The 17,953-nt window shown below is 44.0% G+C and overlaps 1 protein-coding gene across 4 annotated transcripts in view; it reads left to right on the forward strand.

Annotated features, from left to right (window-relative positions):
* The window catches only part of slc39a10 (solute carrier family 39 member 10), a 140,964-nt gene that overhangs the window by 79,315 nt on the left and 43,696 nt on the right, over nucleotides 1-17,953 (forward strand). For 3 of the 4 annotated variants that reach the window (XM_068035663.1, XM_068035665.1, XM_068035666.1), the window contains exons 4-5: nucleotides 13,678-13,862; nucleotides 17,303-17,512. In XM_068035663.1, the coding sequence (XP_067891764.1) occupies nucleotides 13,678-13,862; nucleotides 17,303-17,512 (395 nt within the window). The remainder of the gene's footprint in view (nucleotides 1-13,677; nucleotides 13,863-17,302; nucleotides 17,513-17,953) is intronic. The other variant, XM_068035664.1, reaches the window with a different exon arrangement.

The raw sequence follows: 17,953 nt of genomic DNA on the forward strand, positions 1-17,953 counted from the left end.
TTGTCACTTAATCTCTCCTGCCCTCTGCCCTATCACACACCTTCCCTTTTGTTCTCTTCCCCACCCCACCCTCCTTCACTTGTGCTTTAAACTGATAAATTTCTACTTTTGCCAGTTCTTATGAAAGGTCACAGACCTGAAACGTTAACTGTTTCTTTCTCCCCAGATACTGCCAGACCTGCTGAGTATTTCCAGCACTATGTTGGTTTTTATTTCAGATCTTTAAAGGTTGGATTGTAGGTAGAATAAGCACAACTGGCGTTCATGGATGTAAACATAGGTGTGTTGAATACAAAAACTGAGAAAGGATGTTAAATTTATACAATCATAGTTTGAGTACTGCTTACAGTTCTGAATATGACTTAATAGGAAAGCTGTTAAAGCCATGAAAGAGTTACAGGGAAAATTCACTGTCTTAAAGAATGAGAGACATTTTTCACTGAACTGAGCAGATAAGGATGAACTTAAAAGGTTTTCAAAAGTACTTTTTGAAAGGGTAAATGTTGTTCAATGATTTCCTCTGATTGGCTTCTTGGCTAGCGGGGACATACACTCACGATTATCACTAGAACGAAGGGGCAATTTTAAAGAATTATTTTTAATGCAGAGACTAAAGCATAATTTAAATGAAAATTGGATAAGTATTTTGGATTGAAGAATATAAAAGGATACAGGGAAATGGAATCACTTTCTGGAAAGGGGTACAGTGTAGATTTACTAGAACAATACCGGGGTTTAAAGGGTTAAATTATGATGGCCGGTTGGATAAATGTAGCTTGTATTCCCTGGATAAACTTGGTTTATATTCCTTTGAGTTTAGAAGTTAAGGAGGGATCTAACCCAGGTGTTTAAAATTATAAATGGATTTTATAGGTGAGATAAAAAGAAAAAAAGGCTAATGGAATGTTAGCCTTTAACTCAAGGGGGCTGGAATACCAAAGTGAGGAGGTGATGCTTCAATTGTACGGAGCCTTAGTATGGTAGATGGGGTCTGATGATGATCAGTTTTGGTCACCAAACTGTAGGAAATAAACGTTGGTCTTAGTTTAGTGCAAATTCATTAGGATGATGATGAGTTTCAAAAGGTTAAATTATGAGAACATGTTGCAAAAACTTGTTTGATTTCCCTTGAGTTTACAAGGTTGAAGGATGATCTAACCTGACTCTGCAAAATTATGAATGTATTTGATCAAGTAGATACAGAAAAACTACTGCTACTGGTGTGAGAATCCAAAAGTGAGAGCATAATCTTAAAATTTGAGCTAGGCCAGTTAGGAGTGAAAACGACACCACCTTGTATTTACAATGCGCATTTAATGTAGCAAATATCTCCAGGCGTTTCACAGAATTTGACACTGAGCCACATAGGGAGGTACCAGGACTGATGATCAAAAGCTGGCTCAGAGGTAGGTGTTAAGTGTCTTAAAGGAGAAAAGAGAGGCAGAGAAGTTTAGGTCGGGAATTCCAGAGCTTAGGGCCTTCACAGCTAAAGGCACAGCTCCAGTGGTTGAGCGATTAAAATTGGGCATGCTCGAGGACAGAATTGCAGGAGTGAACATATCTTGGAGGGCTGTGGAGCTGGAAGAGATGAGAGATGGGGAGAAGCAATGCCATGGTGGGATTTGAAGACCAGGATGAGAAATTTTAAATCGAGGAGTTACTCAACCAGAAACCACTGTAGGTCAGCGAGCACATGTGGGTGATGGGTGACCGGGACGGTGTGAGTTAGGACATAGGCAGCAGAAGCTTGGGTAAGCTCAAGTCAGCAGAGGGTAGGATGTGGGAGGCCGTCCAGGAGTGCATTGGAATAGTCAAGTCTATAGATGAGGTTTCAGCAGCAGATGAGTTGGGTGACATTATGGAGATGGAAATAGATGGTCTTAATAATGGTGGGGATATCTGGTTTGGAAGCTCGTCTCAGCGGTCAGCCTCATGCAGTTGCTGGGGATGGATGGAGTCAGAAGCTGGAGAACAGAGTTTGTGGCAGGGACCAAAGACAATGTCTTTGGTCTTCTCAGTATAGCATTGGAGGAAACTTCCCCTCATCCAGTACTGTATGTTGCACAAGCAGTCTGACAAGTTAGAGTTAGTGGGCGAGTCGAGAGAGGTGGTGTTGAGGCCGGGTTTGGTGTCATCAGCACACATGTGAAAACTGGTGCTGTGTTTTTGGATAATGTCACCAAGGGACATCATGTGGATGAGAAATAGGAGGGAGCCAAGGATTGATCCTTGAGTGATAGTAAAGCTAACAGTGCAGTCGGGAAGAGAAGTTATTGCAGGGTATTCTCTGGCTATGACTGGGTAAAAAAGAATGAAGCCAGGCACATGCAGTCCCACCCAGCTGGCCAACAGTGGAGAGGTGTTGAAAGAGGATGGTGTGGTCAACCCTGTCAACAGCTGCAGACAGGACGAGAGGGAGTCATGTTCACATAGGATGTCATTTGTGACTGAGTGCCACTTCAGTGCTGTTGCAGGGATGGAAAACTGGAGGGATTCAACCATAGAGTTTTGGGGAAAATGGGCACGGATTTGGAAGGCAAAACCATGTTCAAGGTCTTTGGAGAGGAAAAGGGAGGTTGGAGATGGGGTGATAGTTTGCAAGGACAGACAGGTCAAGGGTTAGTTTTTTTTGAGAAGAGGGTTGATAACAGATTTGAAGGAGAGAGGGAGAGAACTGAGGAGAGGCTCAACAAGGAACCAATGTAGGTCAATTATCTCAGTTAACATGAGAGCAAGGAAGGGAAGTTGGGTGGTCAGCAGTTCAGTGGAAATAGGGTTGAAGGAGCAGGAATCAGTGTATTGGACAAGATGAACTCAGGACATGAGGGGATATGGGAGAGAAACTAGAGAAAGTGAGTTCAAACCGAGGGCAGGAGAGAGCCTTTGAGGGATCTAGGCTCAGTGGGCTAGGGGAAGGGGTGGAAGCAGCAAAGGCAGCTGATTGGATGGTCTGAATCTTAGTGACGAAGAAGTCCATTATCTCCTTGCACTTGTTGGACGTAAGGATGGAGAAGACAGGAGAAATGGGATTAAGGAGAGATTGTTTGCACCAGAGAAAGAAGCTGGGGGTTATCTTTGCAATCCAGGGTGATCCTGGAATAGTGAGCAGTTTTGGCAGATGAGAGCAAGATTTGATTACACTTTATGTGGTCCAGCCAGATCTGGCAGTGACTGACTAAACCACCAAATCCATTCAAGTTTGTGTCCCTGGAATTAAGGGAGTGGCGATGAGGGCTGCTCCAGGCGGAACAGCTGGGGTGAAATAGAGTAATAGTTTTAATGGGGACTAGGGCATCAAAGATGGAGGTGAGAATGTGGTTGAGCAGATCAATAGCTGCAGAAATGTTGTGGTAAACAGAGCGCCAAAGCCTCGACAGTTGAGATTTTGAAAATGCAGTTGTAAGTGAATTGGCAAGAGTTTCTTTCCAGGGGTGGACATAGAAGGAAGTAGGAGGGGGCAGGAGGATATGGGTGGAAAGCACTACAAGGAAGTGGTCAGTGATGCCTTACCTATGATTTACACAACGGGAGTAGCAAGATTAAGAAGGTGGCCATGAATATGGGCTGGGGTGTTTATATGGAGTGAGAGATTAAGGGAGGAGAGGAGGGCAGTGAACTCAGAGGAAAGAGAGCATGATGAAATTAAGATGGAGGTTGAAATCACTGGGGATGAGTAGTCACTCGGTGCAGAGGATGAAGAAATCAGTGAAGATATTCTGGTAAGAACATTTTATATGGTACTTAGGCAGAAGAGAACGAGGATTTTAAATGAGGCGAGAGGGTGGAACAAGGTGAAATGCTTGGGGGGGGGGGGGGTGGTGGGTGGGGGGGTGCAGGGGCGGGGGAGAAAGTTCCAGAGGAATAGGGAGCCACACCACCACTGCGACAGACTGTGTAGGGAAAGTGGTGGTAAGTATAGCCAGGCAGGGAGACTTAATTTAGAGGGAAGGTGTTATCATCCCTCAGCCATGTTTCCATCAAGGCCATGATGTCAATGCAGTCATCCACAATGAGCTCAGGGAGGGCAAGGGCCTGTTCACAAGTGAACAGACATTCTGGAGGGTGATGTGGAGAGGGGCAGTGTCCACAGGGTCAGCAATAGGAAGGATGAGTTGGATGGGGAGTAGAATGGCAAGATTAGTGCCCAGCAGACTTAGGACGCACCTTTTCAACCAAAGGGTGTGGAAATCTAGAACTCTCTCTCCAGAAGCCCCAAAAAAACACTTAGCTTTACCATCTGACCTTCCTCCCCCACCGCCCAAAAAACTGCATAAACTTTAAACTATAACCATTCCCACCATCCCCTACACCCATGACGTTAATTTGACCCCATTTCTCCCCGCCGCCACACTGATAAACTTATCTCCTCACCCCTCCCCATCAGTGTTGCACCTCGTTTACCCAGACGGGGATCCGAAGGTATAGGAATGCTGGCTGCTGGGCCAGCGATCGCAGCGGGACATCAGGAAGCAACGTCATTTTATTTAAATTAATTATTTTAATTGATTTAAATATTCAAATTGTGGTCCCATCGCCCAGCGGCGGGGAGACGGTCATGGAGCTTTGCTGCCGCCAGCAGGATCGGGCCAGGCCCTGCTGTTGTCAAGGTCCAGGGCCATCTTCAGGCGCCCTGCCCACCCAGCCACAGATCCCGACGTCGAGGGCTGCTTAAAATCCAGCCTTATATGAGCTGTAGCATGAATGGAGTAGACTTTTTTTCTTAAATTTATATAACATACATAGTTCTGTCTTCCCCAATTTACTTATCCCACCACTCACATGGTATTAAAATGTTTTAAAAGAACCTATTGCAACAAAATCATTGAGCAGCGTAATTTTTCAGTTTACTCTGTTAATAAACTGATACTAAGAGGTGCGTTATGAGTGTCAGATTGGCTCAGTTTGTAACACTGTTCTGAGTTGTAAGATTATAGCTCAAGCTTCACTCTAGGACTTGAGAATTTAATCTAGGCTGGCACTTCAGTGCAACTCTGAGGGTGTGCTGCATTGTTGGATGTGCTGTCCATCAAATAAGGTGTTAAACCCAGATCCTATTCAGTTGGATGTTAAATCCCAGGAAATTTTTACTGAGCAGTGCCGAGATTTCACCAGGTGTCCCGACCAATATTCCTCCATCAGCAGACATTATCAAAAACACATTAACTGGTCATTCATCTAGTCATTTATTCATCTACATAATATTTTTAAAAATTCTAATTAAGTGCTTTGAGACATTTCTCAGGCTGTGATCAGATGCCATATAAGTACGTCTTTTATAACAATGATTTTCATATTTCATTGGCCAGGAGTGGATGTTTACAGGTTTTGTGAATATACTGGATGGAATGTATCATTTATTTTCAAAGCCAAAAGGAAATTAAAAATGGGGTTATAATTGAAATGTAGATCAGATACTGACTAAAATTTAACTTCATCTTAAGGAAAAATAGGGCAGTTGTTGCTATTGGCACCTAAACTGACAGTTTGAATTATATGGTATCATTTCACTAAAGCCTTACCAGGTGCTCATGTCCAAATGGTGGTTTCAGTGATATGACTGTTTCACATGGAAACATGAGGTCATTGGTTGTGTTGGTTTTTTGAGTTCATTTTGTTTGGTCTAAGGTGAAGAATTTTAGAGAATCTGGGATTTTTTACACAAATAGAAAATAAATAATGTGTTTTGCTATTTTCTAAATAGGATTTTGTAATTAGAATCTTGCCCAATAGAAATGACAATTTTTATAATCGTTATCATCCATTTCAGAGTAAATGCTTGTTACTTTCCATGAGGTGTTAAAAGATTACTTTGTTTTCTGCTGTGGCAGATAATTAAGAAAATTGAAAAACTGAATGTAATTATTAATCTAGTTATTTAACGATAGTAAATAAATTTATGATTGATATCTCAGATAATTTAACCATCGTACTGTGAAATAACAATGTAGGTCATTTCTTTGCTTATTTCACTTTCAAGTATATAGATTTTTTTTGTTTAGAGAAAGGATGATAGATCTTTGTTTCTTGTTCATTTCTGTACTTTTTGTTTTGTTCTGCATTTCACAAAATGCCTAATTGACCCAGTGCACAGTAACTGATCAACTTTGATATGCCTGATTGTAACTTCTGTGTGCCATATAGTTTGAAAAAGCCGATGTCTACTCTGGAAAAAATAATTGAAATTGTGCACACACAGATCAATAAGTTGAATTTAAAGGACACATCATCACATGATCTTTGAACTCAAAGATTTGGTGGATACATGCTGACTTGAAATAATGCCAAAATAAGCTATCAAACTGCTTTAGTCAGCATAAAAAGTTTTTTTTTGTCAGACGGTCAGTTGACAAAGCTGAAATATTTGCATCCATCTTCAGCCAGAAGTGCCGAGTGGATAATCCATCTCGGCCTCCTTCTGAGGTCCCCAGCATCACAGATGCCAGGTCAATTCACTTCACGTGGTATTGAGAAACGGTTGAAGGCACTGGGTACCGCAAAGGCGATGGGCCCTGGCAGCATTCCAGCAATAGAAATGAAGACTTGTGCTTCAGAACTAGCCGCGCCCCCAGCCAAGCTGTTGCAGTACAGCTACAACACTGGCTTCTACCCAGCAATGTGGAAAATTTCCCAGGTATTTACTGTGCACAAAAAGCAGGACAAATCCAACCCGTCCAATTACTGCCCTGTCAGTTTACTGTCGATCATCATCAAAGTGATGGAAGAGGTCATCAACAGTGCTGTCAAGCAGCACTTACTCAGCAATAACCTGCTCACTGACACTCGGTTTGTGTTCCCCCAGGGCCACTCAGCTCCTGACCTCATTACAGCCTTGGTCCAAACATGGACACAAGTACTGGACATAAGAGCTGAACTCCAGAGGTGAGGTGAGAGTGACTGCCCTTGACATCAAGGCAGCATTTGACCGAGTATGGCTTGAAGGAGCCCTAGCAAAATTGGATTCATTGGGAATCAGGGGAAAACTCTGCTGGTTGGAGTCATACCTAGCACAAAGGAAGATGGTTGTGATTGTCGGAGGTCAGTCATCTCAGTCCCATGATATCACAGCAGGGGTTTCTCAGGGTCATGTCCTAGGCCCAACCATCTTCAGCTGCTTCATCAATGGCCTTCCTCCATCATAAGGTCAGAAGTGGGGATGTTCGCTGATGATTGCACAATGTTCAGCACTGTTCGCAATTTCTCAGATACTGAAGGAGCCTGTGTCCATATGCAGCAAGACCTGGACAACCTCCAGGCTTGGGCTGATAAGTGGCAAGTAACATTCATGCCACACAAGTGCCAGGCAATGACCATCTCAAACAAGAGAGAATCTGTCCTTCTCCCCTTGACGTTCAATGGCAATACCACGCTGAATCTCCCACTGTCAACATCCTGGGGGTCACCATTGATCAGAAACTGAACTAGACCAGCCACATAAATGCTGTGCTACAAGAACAGGTCAGAGGCTGGGAATTATAAATTGCCCCTATTGCAGGTAGGTGGTAGGGAAATATAGGGACAGGAGGGGATGTGGTAGGAATATGGAATTAGTGTAGGATTAATATAAATGGGTGGTTGATGGTTGGCACAGACTCGGTGGGCCGAAGGGCCTGTTTCAGTGCTGTATCTCTCTAAATAAATTCTGTGGCGAGTAACTCACCTCCTGTCTCCCCAATGCCTGTCCACTATCTTTAAAGCACAAGTCAGGAATGTGATGGAATACTCTCCACTTGGCTGGATGGGTGTAGTTCCAACAATACTCAAGGCTCGACACCATCCAGGACAAAGCAGCCCGCTTGATTAGCACCCCATTTACCACCTTCAACATTCATTCCCTCCACCACCGATGCACAGTGGCAACAGTGTGTACCATCTACAAGATGCACTGCAGCAACTCACCAAGGCTCCTTCGACAGTATCTTCCAAACCTGTGACCTCTACTACCTAGAAGGACAAGGGCAGCAGATGCATGGGAACACCACCACCTGCAAGTTCCCCTCCAAGCCACACATCATCCTGACTTGGAACTATATTGTCATTCCTTCACTGTGGCTGGGTCAAAATCTAGGAACTCCCTTGCTACCAGCACTGTTGGTGTACCTAAACCCAAGAACTGCAGCAGTTCACGAAAGCAGCTCACCACCACCTTCCCCAGGGCAATTCGGGATGGGCATTAAATGCTGGCATAGTCAGTGATGCCCACACCTCCCAAACAAATAAAAGAAAATGTACCAGGACACCCAGGTCCCTCTGTACTGCAGAGTTCTGCAATGTCTCTCCAGTTAAATAATATACTGCTTTTCTATTCTTCCTACCAAAGTAGACAAGTTCACATTTTCCCACATTATACTCATCTCTCCATCTGCCATATTTTTTCCCACTCACTTAACCTATCCAAGCAACACCCACATCCCTCGAATGAATAAAAAAAAAAATTTGGGGCTGCAATCTGAATCTTAGGGCTGTATTTTAAAAGCCCGCCGCCAATCTCAGCAGCGAGCTCAAAAAATGCCGGTCCGCACGCCAAAGAGTCGCTGCGATCTTAAGCGCAGCGGCTCACTTAAATAGCTGGGTGCCCCCCCCCCCCCAAAATCTCATGGAGGGGGCAGGCTGTCTGTCCCTGGCAATGGCGTCAGCTGCCTGTGCACAGGCACTGACGCCATTTTTAATGGGCAGCCAGCTGTGCTGCCCAATTTAAACTTTTAAAGTCTTAACCCCCAAAATTAAATAAATACATTTCTGACGCCCCTTTTCCACCCCCCCCATAACAATTACAATAGCTATTTGCTCTTTCCCCACCCCAAAATACCTTTTACATCTGACAAAGAACAACAAAGAACAAAGACAATTACAGCACAGGAACAGGCCCTTCGGCCCTCCAAGCCTGCGCCGATCCAGATCCTCTATCTAAACATGTCGCCTATTTTCTTAGGGTCTGTATCTCTTTGCTTCCTGCCCATTCATGTATCTGTCTAGATACATCTTAAAAGACGCTATCATGCCCGCGTCTACCACCTCCGCTGGCAACGCGTTCCAGGCACCCACCACCCTCTGCGTAAAGAACTTTCCACGCATATCCCCCCTAAACTTTTCCCCCCTCACTTTGAACTCGTGACCCCTAGTAATTGAATCCCCCACTCTGGGGGAAAAAGCTTCTTGCTATCCACCCTGTCTATACCTCTCATGATTTTGTACACCTCAATCAGGTCCCCCCTCAACCTCCATCTTTCTAATGAAAATAATCCTAATCTGCTCAACCTCTCTTCATAGCTAGCGCCCTCCATACCAGGCAACATCCTGGTGAACCTCCTCTGCACCCTCCAAAGCATCTACATCCTTTTGGTAATGTGGCGACCAGAACTGCACGCAGTATTCCAAATGTGGCCGAACCAAAGTCTTATACAACTGTAACATGACCTGCCAACCCTTGTACTCAATACCCCGTCCGATGAAGGAAAGCATGCCGTATGCCTTCTTGACCACTCTATTGACCTGCGTTGCCACCTTCAGGGAACAATGGACCTGAACACCCAAATCTCTCTGTACATCAGTTTTCCCCAGGACTTTTCCATTTACTGTATAATTCACTCTTGAATTGGATCTTCCAAAATGCATCACCTCGCATTTGCCCTGATTGAACTCCATCTGCCATTTCTCTGCCCAACTTTCCAATCTATTTATATTCTGCTGTATTCTCTGACAGTCCCCTTCACTATCTGCTACTCCACCAATCTTAGTGTTGTCTGCAAACTTGCTAATCAGACCACCTATACTTTCCTCCAAATCATTTATGTATATCACAAACAACAGTGGTCCCAGCACGGATCCCTGTGGAACACCACTGGTCACACGTCTCCATTTTGAGAAACTCCCTTCCACTGCTACTCTCTGTCTCCTGTTGCCCAGCCAGTTCTTTATCCATCTAGCTAGTACACCTTGGACCCCATGCGACTTCACTTTCTCCAGCAGCCTACCATGGGGAACCTTATCAAACGCCTTACTGAAGTCCATGTATATGACATCTACAGCACTTCCCTCATCATTTCAACTTTGTCACTTCCTCAAAGAATTCTATTAAGTTGGTAAGACATGACCTTCCCTGCACAAAACCATGTTGCCTATCACTGATAAGCCCATTTTCTTCCAAATGGGAATAGATCCTATCCCTCAGTATCTTCTCCAGCAGCTTCCCTACCACTGCATCAGGCTCACCGGTCTATAATTACCTGGATTTGCCCTGCTACCCTTCTTAAACAAGGGGACAACATTAGCAATTCTCCAGTCCTCCGGGACCTCAGCCGTGTTTAAGGATGTTGCAAAGATATCTGTTAAGGCCCCAGCTATTTCCTCTCTCTCTTCCCTCAGTAACCTGGGATAGATCCCATCCGGACCTGGGGACTTGTCCACCTTAATGCCTTTTAGAATACCCAACACTTCCTCCCTCCTTATGCCGACTTGACCTAGAGTAATCAAACATCTGTCCCTAACCTCAACATCCGTCATGTCCCTCTCCTCGGTGAATACCGATGCAAAGTACTCGTTTAGAACCTCACCCATCTTCTCTGACTCCACGCATAATTTTCCTCCTTTGTCCTTGAGTGGGCCAATCCTTTCTCTAGTTACCCTCTTGCTCCTTATATATGAATAAAAGGCTTTGGGATTTTCCTTAACCCTGTTTGCTAAAGATATTTCATGACCCCTTTTAACCCTCTTAATTCCTCGTTTCAGATTGGTCCTACATTCCCGATATTCTTTCAAAGCTTCGTCTTTCTTCAGCCTCCTAGACCTTATGTATGCTTCCTTTTTCCTCTTCGCTAGTCTCTCAATTTCACCTGTCATCCATGGTTCCCTAATCTTGCCATTTCTATCCCTCATTTTCACAGGAACATGTCTCTCCTGCACGCTAATCAACCTCTCTTTAAAAGCCTCCCACATATCAAATGTGGATTTACCTTCAAACAGCTGCTCCCAATCTACATTCCCCAGCTCCTGCCGAATTTTGGTATAGTTGGCCTTGCTCCAATTTAGCATTCTACCTTTGGGACCACTCTCGTCTTTGTCCATGAGTATTCTAAAACTTACGGAATTGTGATCACTATTCCCAAAGTAGTCCCCTACTGAAACTTCAACCACCTGGCCGGGCTCATTCCCCAACACCAGGTCCAGTATGGTCCCTTCCCGAGTTGGACTATTTACATACTGCTCTAGAAAACCCTCCTGGATGCTCCTTACAAATTCTGCTCCATCTGGACCTCTAACACTAAGTGAATCCCAGTCAATGTTGGGAAAATTAAAATCTCCTATCACCACCGCCCTGTTGCTCCTACACCTTTCCATAATCTGTTTACATATTTGTACCTCTATCTCACGCTCGCTGTTGGGAGGCCTGTAGTACAGCCCCAACATTGTTACCGCACCCTTCCTATTTCTGAGTTCTGCCCATATTGCCTCACTGCTCGAGTCCTCCATAGTGCCCTCCTTCAGCACAGCTGTGATATCCTCTTTGACCAGTACTGCAACTCCTCCACCCCTTTTACCTCCCTCTCTATCCCGCCGGAAGCATAGACATCCTGGGATATTTAGTTGCCAATCATGCCCTTCCCTCAACCAAGTCTCAGTAATAGCAATAACCTTCTTTCCCCTTCCCTCCCCCCCACCACCCACCAAATTGCACAAGGTTTAACCCTTCTCACCATTCCCTATACCTATTATGTGTATTTGACACTATTCCACCCCCCCCCACCAGCACTAACAAGCATATTTTCCCCCTTCCTCACCACTGTGGCGCCTCGTTTTCCTGGACGGGGATTTGAAGGCGCGTGGGTGCCCACCGCTGCGCCGAAGACTGCTGCAGGCCCTCAAGATCTTGGAAGTATATTTAAATGCATTAATGACATTAATTGGAATATTTAAATTGTGGTCCTGTTGTCCAGCGGCGGGGGAATCACCACGGAGCCTTGCTGCCGCCAGGAGGATCAGGCCAGGCCCTCACGGCGTCAAGGTCCGTGGCCAGCCTCTTCCAGAGCCATCTTCAGGTACTCCCCCCCCCCCCCACGCCCCGCTAAGGAACCTGATGCCTGGGGAGAACAAAATCCATCCCTCAATGTCAGTTTCAGTATATTTTGTCTTTTTAGCACTGGGCCAAAGCTGGCACCTTAAACCTTGGACGCTCTTGGATTGGAGTATAGTCCTTCAGGTCGTCTAAACTAGGCAGTCAATCAGAGGATGCATAATGAGTTTAGAGATTATTTATTTCCTACAAGAGGCCAATCTGACAAGCATCCATGGCATGAAATCTAAAATGGTTTGCAGTCAGTAGCACAAGTAAAATACAGATCATGTCCCATTGTAATTTGTATATTGTTATAGTGCATTTCAGGTAAATTAAAGTAAATTAGAGGTGAATATAATTTCTTGTATACTGGAACCCGCTATAATGCGGTCCAGTATAGCATGAAACTTGGTATAATGCGGGTCCGTCTTGGACCCCAAAATTTCCATTTAAATGAAAAACTGCTATTGTCGTGACTCTACAAAATCAATCTTTTAAAGGCAGTGAATATTACATGAAAGTACGCTTTAGTTTCATGCAACGAATATTCACTCTTCTCGCCCATAAAAGTTCCGAGACTTAAGTTTCCCCAAGTGGTGACACTGTAGCAGGGTATCAAGTTGCTGTTGTGGCTGGTTTCTTTAATCTAGTTGTTTAGCACCGGAGGTTTGGCCATCCTGCCAGCGCTCTGCATATGCAGATATTTGCTAAAGATGCTTTATTTATTTAGAGATACAGCACTGAAACAGGCCCTTCAGCCCACCAAGTCTGTGCTGACCAACAACCACCCATTTATACTAACCCTACAGCAATCCCATATTCCCTACCACCTACCTACACGAGGGGCAATTTACAACAGCCAATTTACCTATCACCTGCAAGTCTTTGGTGGTGGGAGGAAACCGGAGCACCCGGCGAAAACCCACGCGGTCACAGGGAGAACTTGCAAACTCCGCACAGGCAGTACCCAGAATCGAACCCAGGTCCCTGGAGCTGTGAGGCTGCAGTGCTAACCACTGCGCCACTGTGCCGCTTTCGCCAGTGGAGGTTTGAATGGTGGTGTCCAGTGGCTCACATTCCTGCTTGAAAGGGGTCCTTAACTTGCCACCATAACTTTGGCCATGTTGGCCAGGAAGTTGGGACTGAATTTGTCACTTGGCTGGAATGTTCTAAAAAGGAGAGTCCTGATGCTCTCCCCCATGTGGTGGTTTGAGTACTTAACACAGAAGGATCTGGCAAGGCTTGCTGCAGGGAGCACACTGGGACTTCACTGTAACGCAGTCTCACTTATAACGCGGTCTCAAGATATTGACTCTGGACCACATTATAGCGGGATCCCGGTGTGTGACTTGTATTGAATTACTTCCACGTATAATGGAACAGGAATCTTGATATTTCAAGGCTATTATTCTACTTGATGTGAATGGAAGCTTGAAAAATTGACGAGCAGTACAAAACTGAATAAAAGCTAATAAATTTGTTACTACTTCCCCAAGTGAATGAAACTGCAAGAATAATGTGTATAGCAATTTCATTATATAAAAGATTCTTAAGCATACAGTTGTCAACTGTTAACGTAATCTTATTTTGATGTGTTTGTGGTAACCTAATATATTCTTCTGAATCAGTTGTTTTGTACACAGCTTGGATTTGGGGACTCCTCTCCATCACTGTTATAAGCTTGTTGTCAGTTCTGGGTGTCGTCCTTGTACCTATCATCAATCAAGTGTGCTTCAAGTATCTTCTAACATTCCTAGTGGCTCTGGCGGTGGGGACACTCAGTGGTGATGCATTACTGCATCTTATGCCGCATGTAAGTACAATTTGATTTAATGAGAATATAGTTTATATTGTGGATTCTGTTCTTGGGGGAAAAATGCTTCTAAGTACAGATTTTATTCTGTGATTTGTATTTTTATATAACTATTCATCCTGCATACATGTAGCAAAAAGATGAAACCAAGGGCTCAGATTTTGACATCAGGAGGGAAGTAACGTCACTTGCCACGGACCTCAAAAAGCTGCCCACAAAGATCCAGCGATCTCTGTGGCACAGACTTCCCTTCTCCTGACCCTAGTTTAGATCTGGCACCGAGTCAAGGGATCTCCAAGCATCCAGCATCAGTGCTGGGTTCAAGCAGGGTAAGCAAGCAATCACATTGAAGTATTCTTACAGGTAGCAAATCAGGAAGTAAAAAACTCTTGGAATTCCTTAACTTTTAATGTTTAAATTTTACAGATAGTGAAATAAATGGGACACACTCATAATATTCAGGTAGAGGCTAAATGTCATAAACTTTTTATAAAAAATTAAAATGTGGAAAAACTTGGGGAGAAATTTGATACTGAATACAAAATTATAAATTTCTCTTTCAGGACCAGGAAGGCTGATTGGAATTAATTATGAACTTAGCACACTGTTCAACAAGGTGTAATTTTTTTCAAGGTATTACAGTGAGACTAAGGGCTAGATATTGTGTGGCTCCAAGAGGTGGAATCGAAGGTGGGGAGCGGGGGGTGGCACGGAATATCACGATGGGTGGTGGGGTGGGCAGTAGGGCGGAGGGCCCATCGCCAAGCAATCTTCCCGGGGGGCGGGATTGGCTGACAACGGCCTTCCCGCCCTGAGGCCAATTGAGGGCCTTAAGGGCCTCTCCCTGCCGCTGCTGAGATCTTAACGATGGGGTGGAGAGAGGGGGGGAGTGCCTCCACCACGCGAGGAAGTCGCCTTGTAACACAAAGCACCCTCCTTGCGGGCTTGGTGGGGGAGGGTCCCTCCTCCACGGGTAATTTGTGGCCCGCAGAGGACCCCTACTGGGAACCAATTCACCGCCTGGGACGCCCTCCCCTTGGACGTGCAAGACCACCCCCCCAACCCCATTCTCGCCGGGGCCATCTGGACTGGCCACGGTGATCCCACCTCACCTATCTTGTCTGGAGTTCCAGCGCTGGACCTGCGTCCGCGGCCTCTGCAGTACTGGCAGTGGCCAGCACTCCCAGTGGTACTACTGATACTGCTGAGCTGCCGGCCCTCTGATTGGCCCGCAGCTCATGGAGGCAGGATCCCGGTCCCTTTAAAGACGGGGATCCCATCTCCTGAAACTTTGATTTAAAAAGACCGGAGGATCCCTCTGGGAGGACACAAATAGGCAAAGGAGGGGTTTCCCCATCTTTTCGGCCTGACGCAGGGAGCCCGCCTCCAGCACATAATTCAACTCGAAGAGTGGAAGTTCTGTTTAATTCAAAGATTTCCCATTGATTGCCATCTGGGGTACCTCAACAGCGCACCCCCTGGAGAATCATAAAATCACTAACAGCAACTTCTGGATTTCCCCGCTTAGCTGTTTGTGTGCAGACTCGCAGAATTTCTGCCTGTTACAGAGGAGTAATGGGGGCAAATGGTGACAGTTTCACCTTCATTACTATTGTAAAATCCAGGCCAAGAAGTTTTTTTTGCTTTAGATTAGCACCTCTCCCATTGTATAAATATAGGCTCACTTTGAGACTCGCTGACACCTGTTTTTTTCCCCCTGTCATCAACAGAAACCGTTTACTGTTTTTAATGTAAAGATTTCTCATATTTACTCCAATGTGATCTGGTTATTTTTAATTGTGACTAAGTTCTTTAATGGTCAGAGTTTGTATTTTATTTTCACATATAGCCAGTCAAGAAGTAAAAATCACTTTGAATTCCTTCAAGTGGCTTTTTTCCCCAAATTTGATATTGGTGATTTATATTTCACCTCAATCTGAAGCAGAAAATCCTTGTAGCTGAAATCACTGGCAGGATTTTTTAAGACAGTTTTTATATGCCACCTGTAAGTAAAATGTTTAAATGGTCTTGCAACTATAATCCATACATGTTTAACTTCAGTGGATCTTGATCCTGCCTGAACCCGCCTTACAGTTGCTTTGATGACGACTGTTTTTTTTAGAAACAGAAAGATGATGTGTTTTGGTGATTTCAGTTGCAAGAATGTCAAAGCTAAATCTATCTTGAAAGAGAATGCATTGTAGTGAGGGAGTGATTGAAAGACTATCTATTCAGACAAGATACCCCTGCAGTGAGTTGGTTCATAGAGGCACAGAACAGATTTGAGGGAGCCAGCCGACTGGGCAGCTCTCTGCTCTGGTATCGAGGCGTTTATTTTATTTGAATGACCGTAGTATTCCATTTATCAACTGGCCATCGAGGATTGTTTTTAATGCAATTTATTTTCACCTTACTTGTACATTCTTTGACTTTATCCAAAGCAGATTTTCCTTTCCTAACTAGAGGCACTGAGGTCAATTATTAGCATCCCTGCTACTACCCAGGCTGAGATAAGTAGCTTGCTAAACAAACTGGGATTGGATTTGGGACCTTCCTGGTGTGTTTGGCTTAGTTACTCACGGGATAAACTTTCCTAACCCCTGGGGAGCTGATTATTAAATCAGTAACATCCAAGAAAGTCTCCTCTTTGAAGACCGACAGTGCTAAGTAGAAGTGCTTCATTCACTGGTGCTGGGGCCATAACTTCAACCCACCGGGATATCATGCTCTATTATATTTACAATTGCCGTGATTCTGAGATTGTTATGAAGTCATGTTGTTTCTTCTGCCTATCATCCACCTATGTAAGAATACCTGAAATTTTCCAGTTCATGAAGGTTTCTAGAATTCTAGAATCTTTCCACATTTCAATTTTGGGATTTGAATTTGGTTTTGACCAATTTGGTCTGATCCCTGTCCATTCTTGTATAGCGCACAAGAATTTTGTTGTTAGTGTTCATTTTGGAATAAAGAATTAATGAAATGCATCCATCGGTGGTAGAAATGCCTTTTTGTGTTTAACATACAGATGGAGCAGTCTTCTTTCCTCCATTCACTTTTTTACCAAAACTGTACCTCAGTTTTATGTCTGAGAAATTGTGCTGTAGTTTTTCCCTCTGTCTTGTGTTTGTTATGCTGAAGTGTGAAGATCATTAACCTCTCATTTTGATTGGACAGTAGGTAACTTAACATCCATAATTCCTTCAAATGTTTCCAAAATGTGAGATTTTGGGTTCCAATATTCACTGGAAAATTTGAGACACTTGTCTATTTTATTGTATTTTATTTTCGTACGCTAATATGTAATAAAGCAGTGTGTGTTAGATCATAGTTAGTGCTATGTTCATGTGTCTGAATTATTCCAAAAAATATTTTGGGAGTAACGTCTGAAATGTGTGCTATATCACTATTTATCTCTTTTTTTTTTGTTGCAAAAATAGTCACAAGGTAGCCATGATCATAGTCATCATGACCATAATCACAATCATGATCATGATCATAACCATACTCATGGAAATCATGAAAGCTCTGAAGATCTCCTTACAGCATATAACGGATTATGGAAAGGGCTTACAGCTCTGGGTGGTATCTACCTACTTTTCATCATTGAACACTGCATTGGCATGTTCCGAGACCGCAGAGCCAGAACGGTAAGCTCAAAATATATGTATCATTACCAGTAATTCAGTGCTCCCTTCCCTGGCCTTAAATTATATAGTTGTCTTAAATTACAATAGGGCTGTATGTAACAGGGGGTGCCAGAAAATTACTTCTAGCTGAACTTGCAGCTAAAAGAAGCGACTCTTAACTATAGTAACCAATTCAGAAATTAAAGTGAGTGTTAGAATTATGCAGTGAAACAAAAGGTGCTTTAACTGAGTATAAATTTATACAAGTGTAAAGCATTCCAGGTGGCTTTGTGGGTAAAGTCTTTTGTGCTGAGTTAGGTTGGAGAGGCATTACCATTGGCCTCAGCATTCCTGGGGTAGGGAGGTGAAAATCAGCTAAAATTTTCTTCCTTTCCTTGCAATTCTGTAACTCTTGCTGAAAAATGTACAAACGTGGGTGGGCATTGAGGAAGGGTAGGATCA

This window comes from Heterodontus francisci, chromosome 7, assembly GCF_036365525.1.
Source record: "Heterodontus francisci isolate sHetFra1 chromosome 7, sHetFra1.hap1, whole genome shotgun sequence".
NCBI lineage: Eukaryota > Metazoa > Chordata > Chondrichthyes > Heterodontiformes > Heterodontidae > Heterodontus > Heterodontus francisci.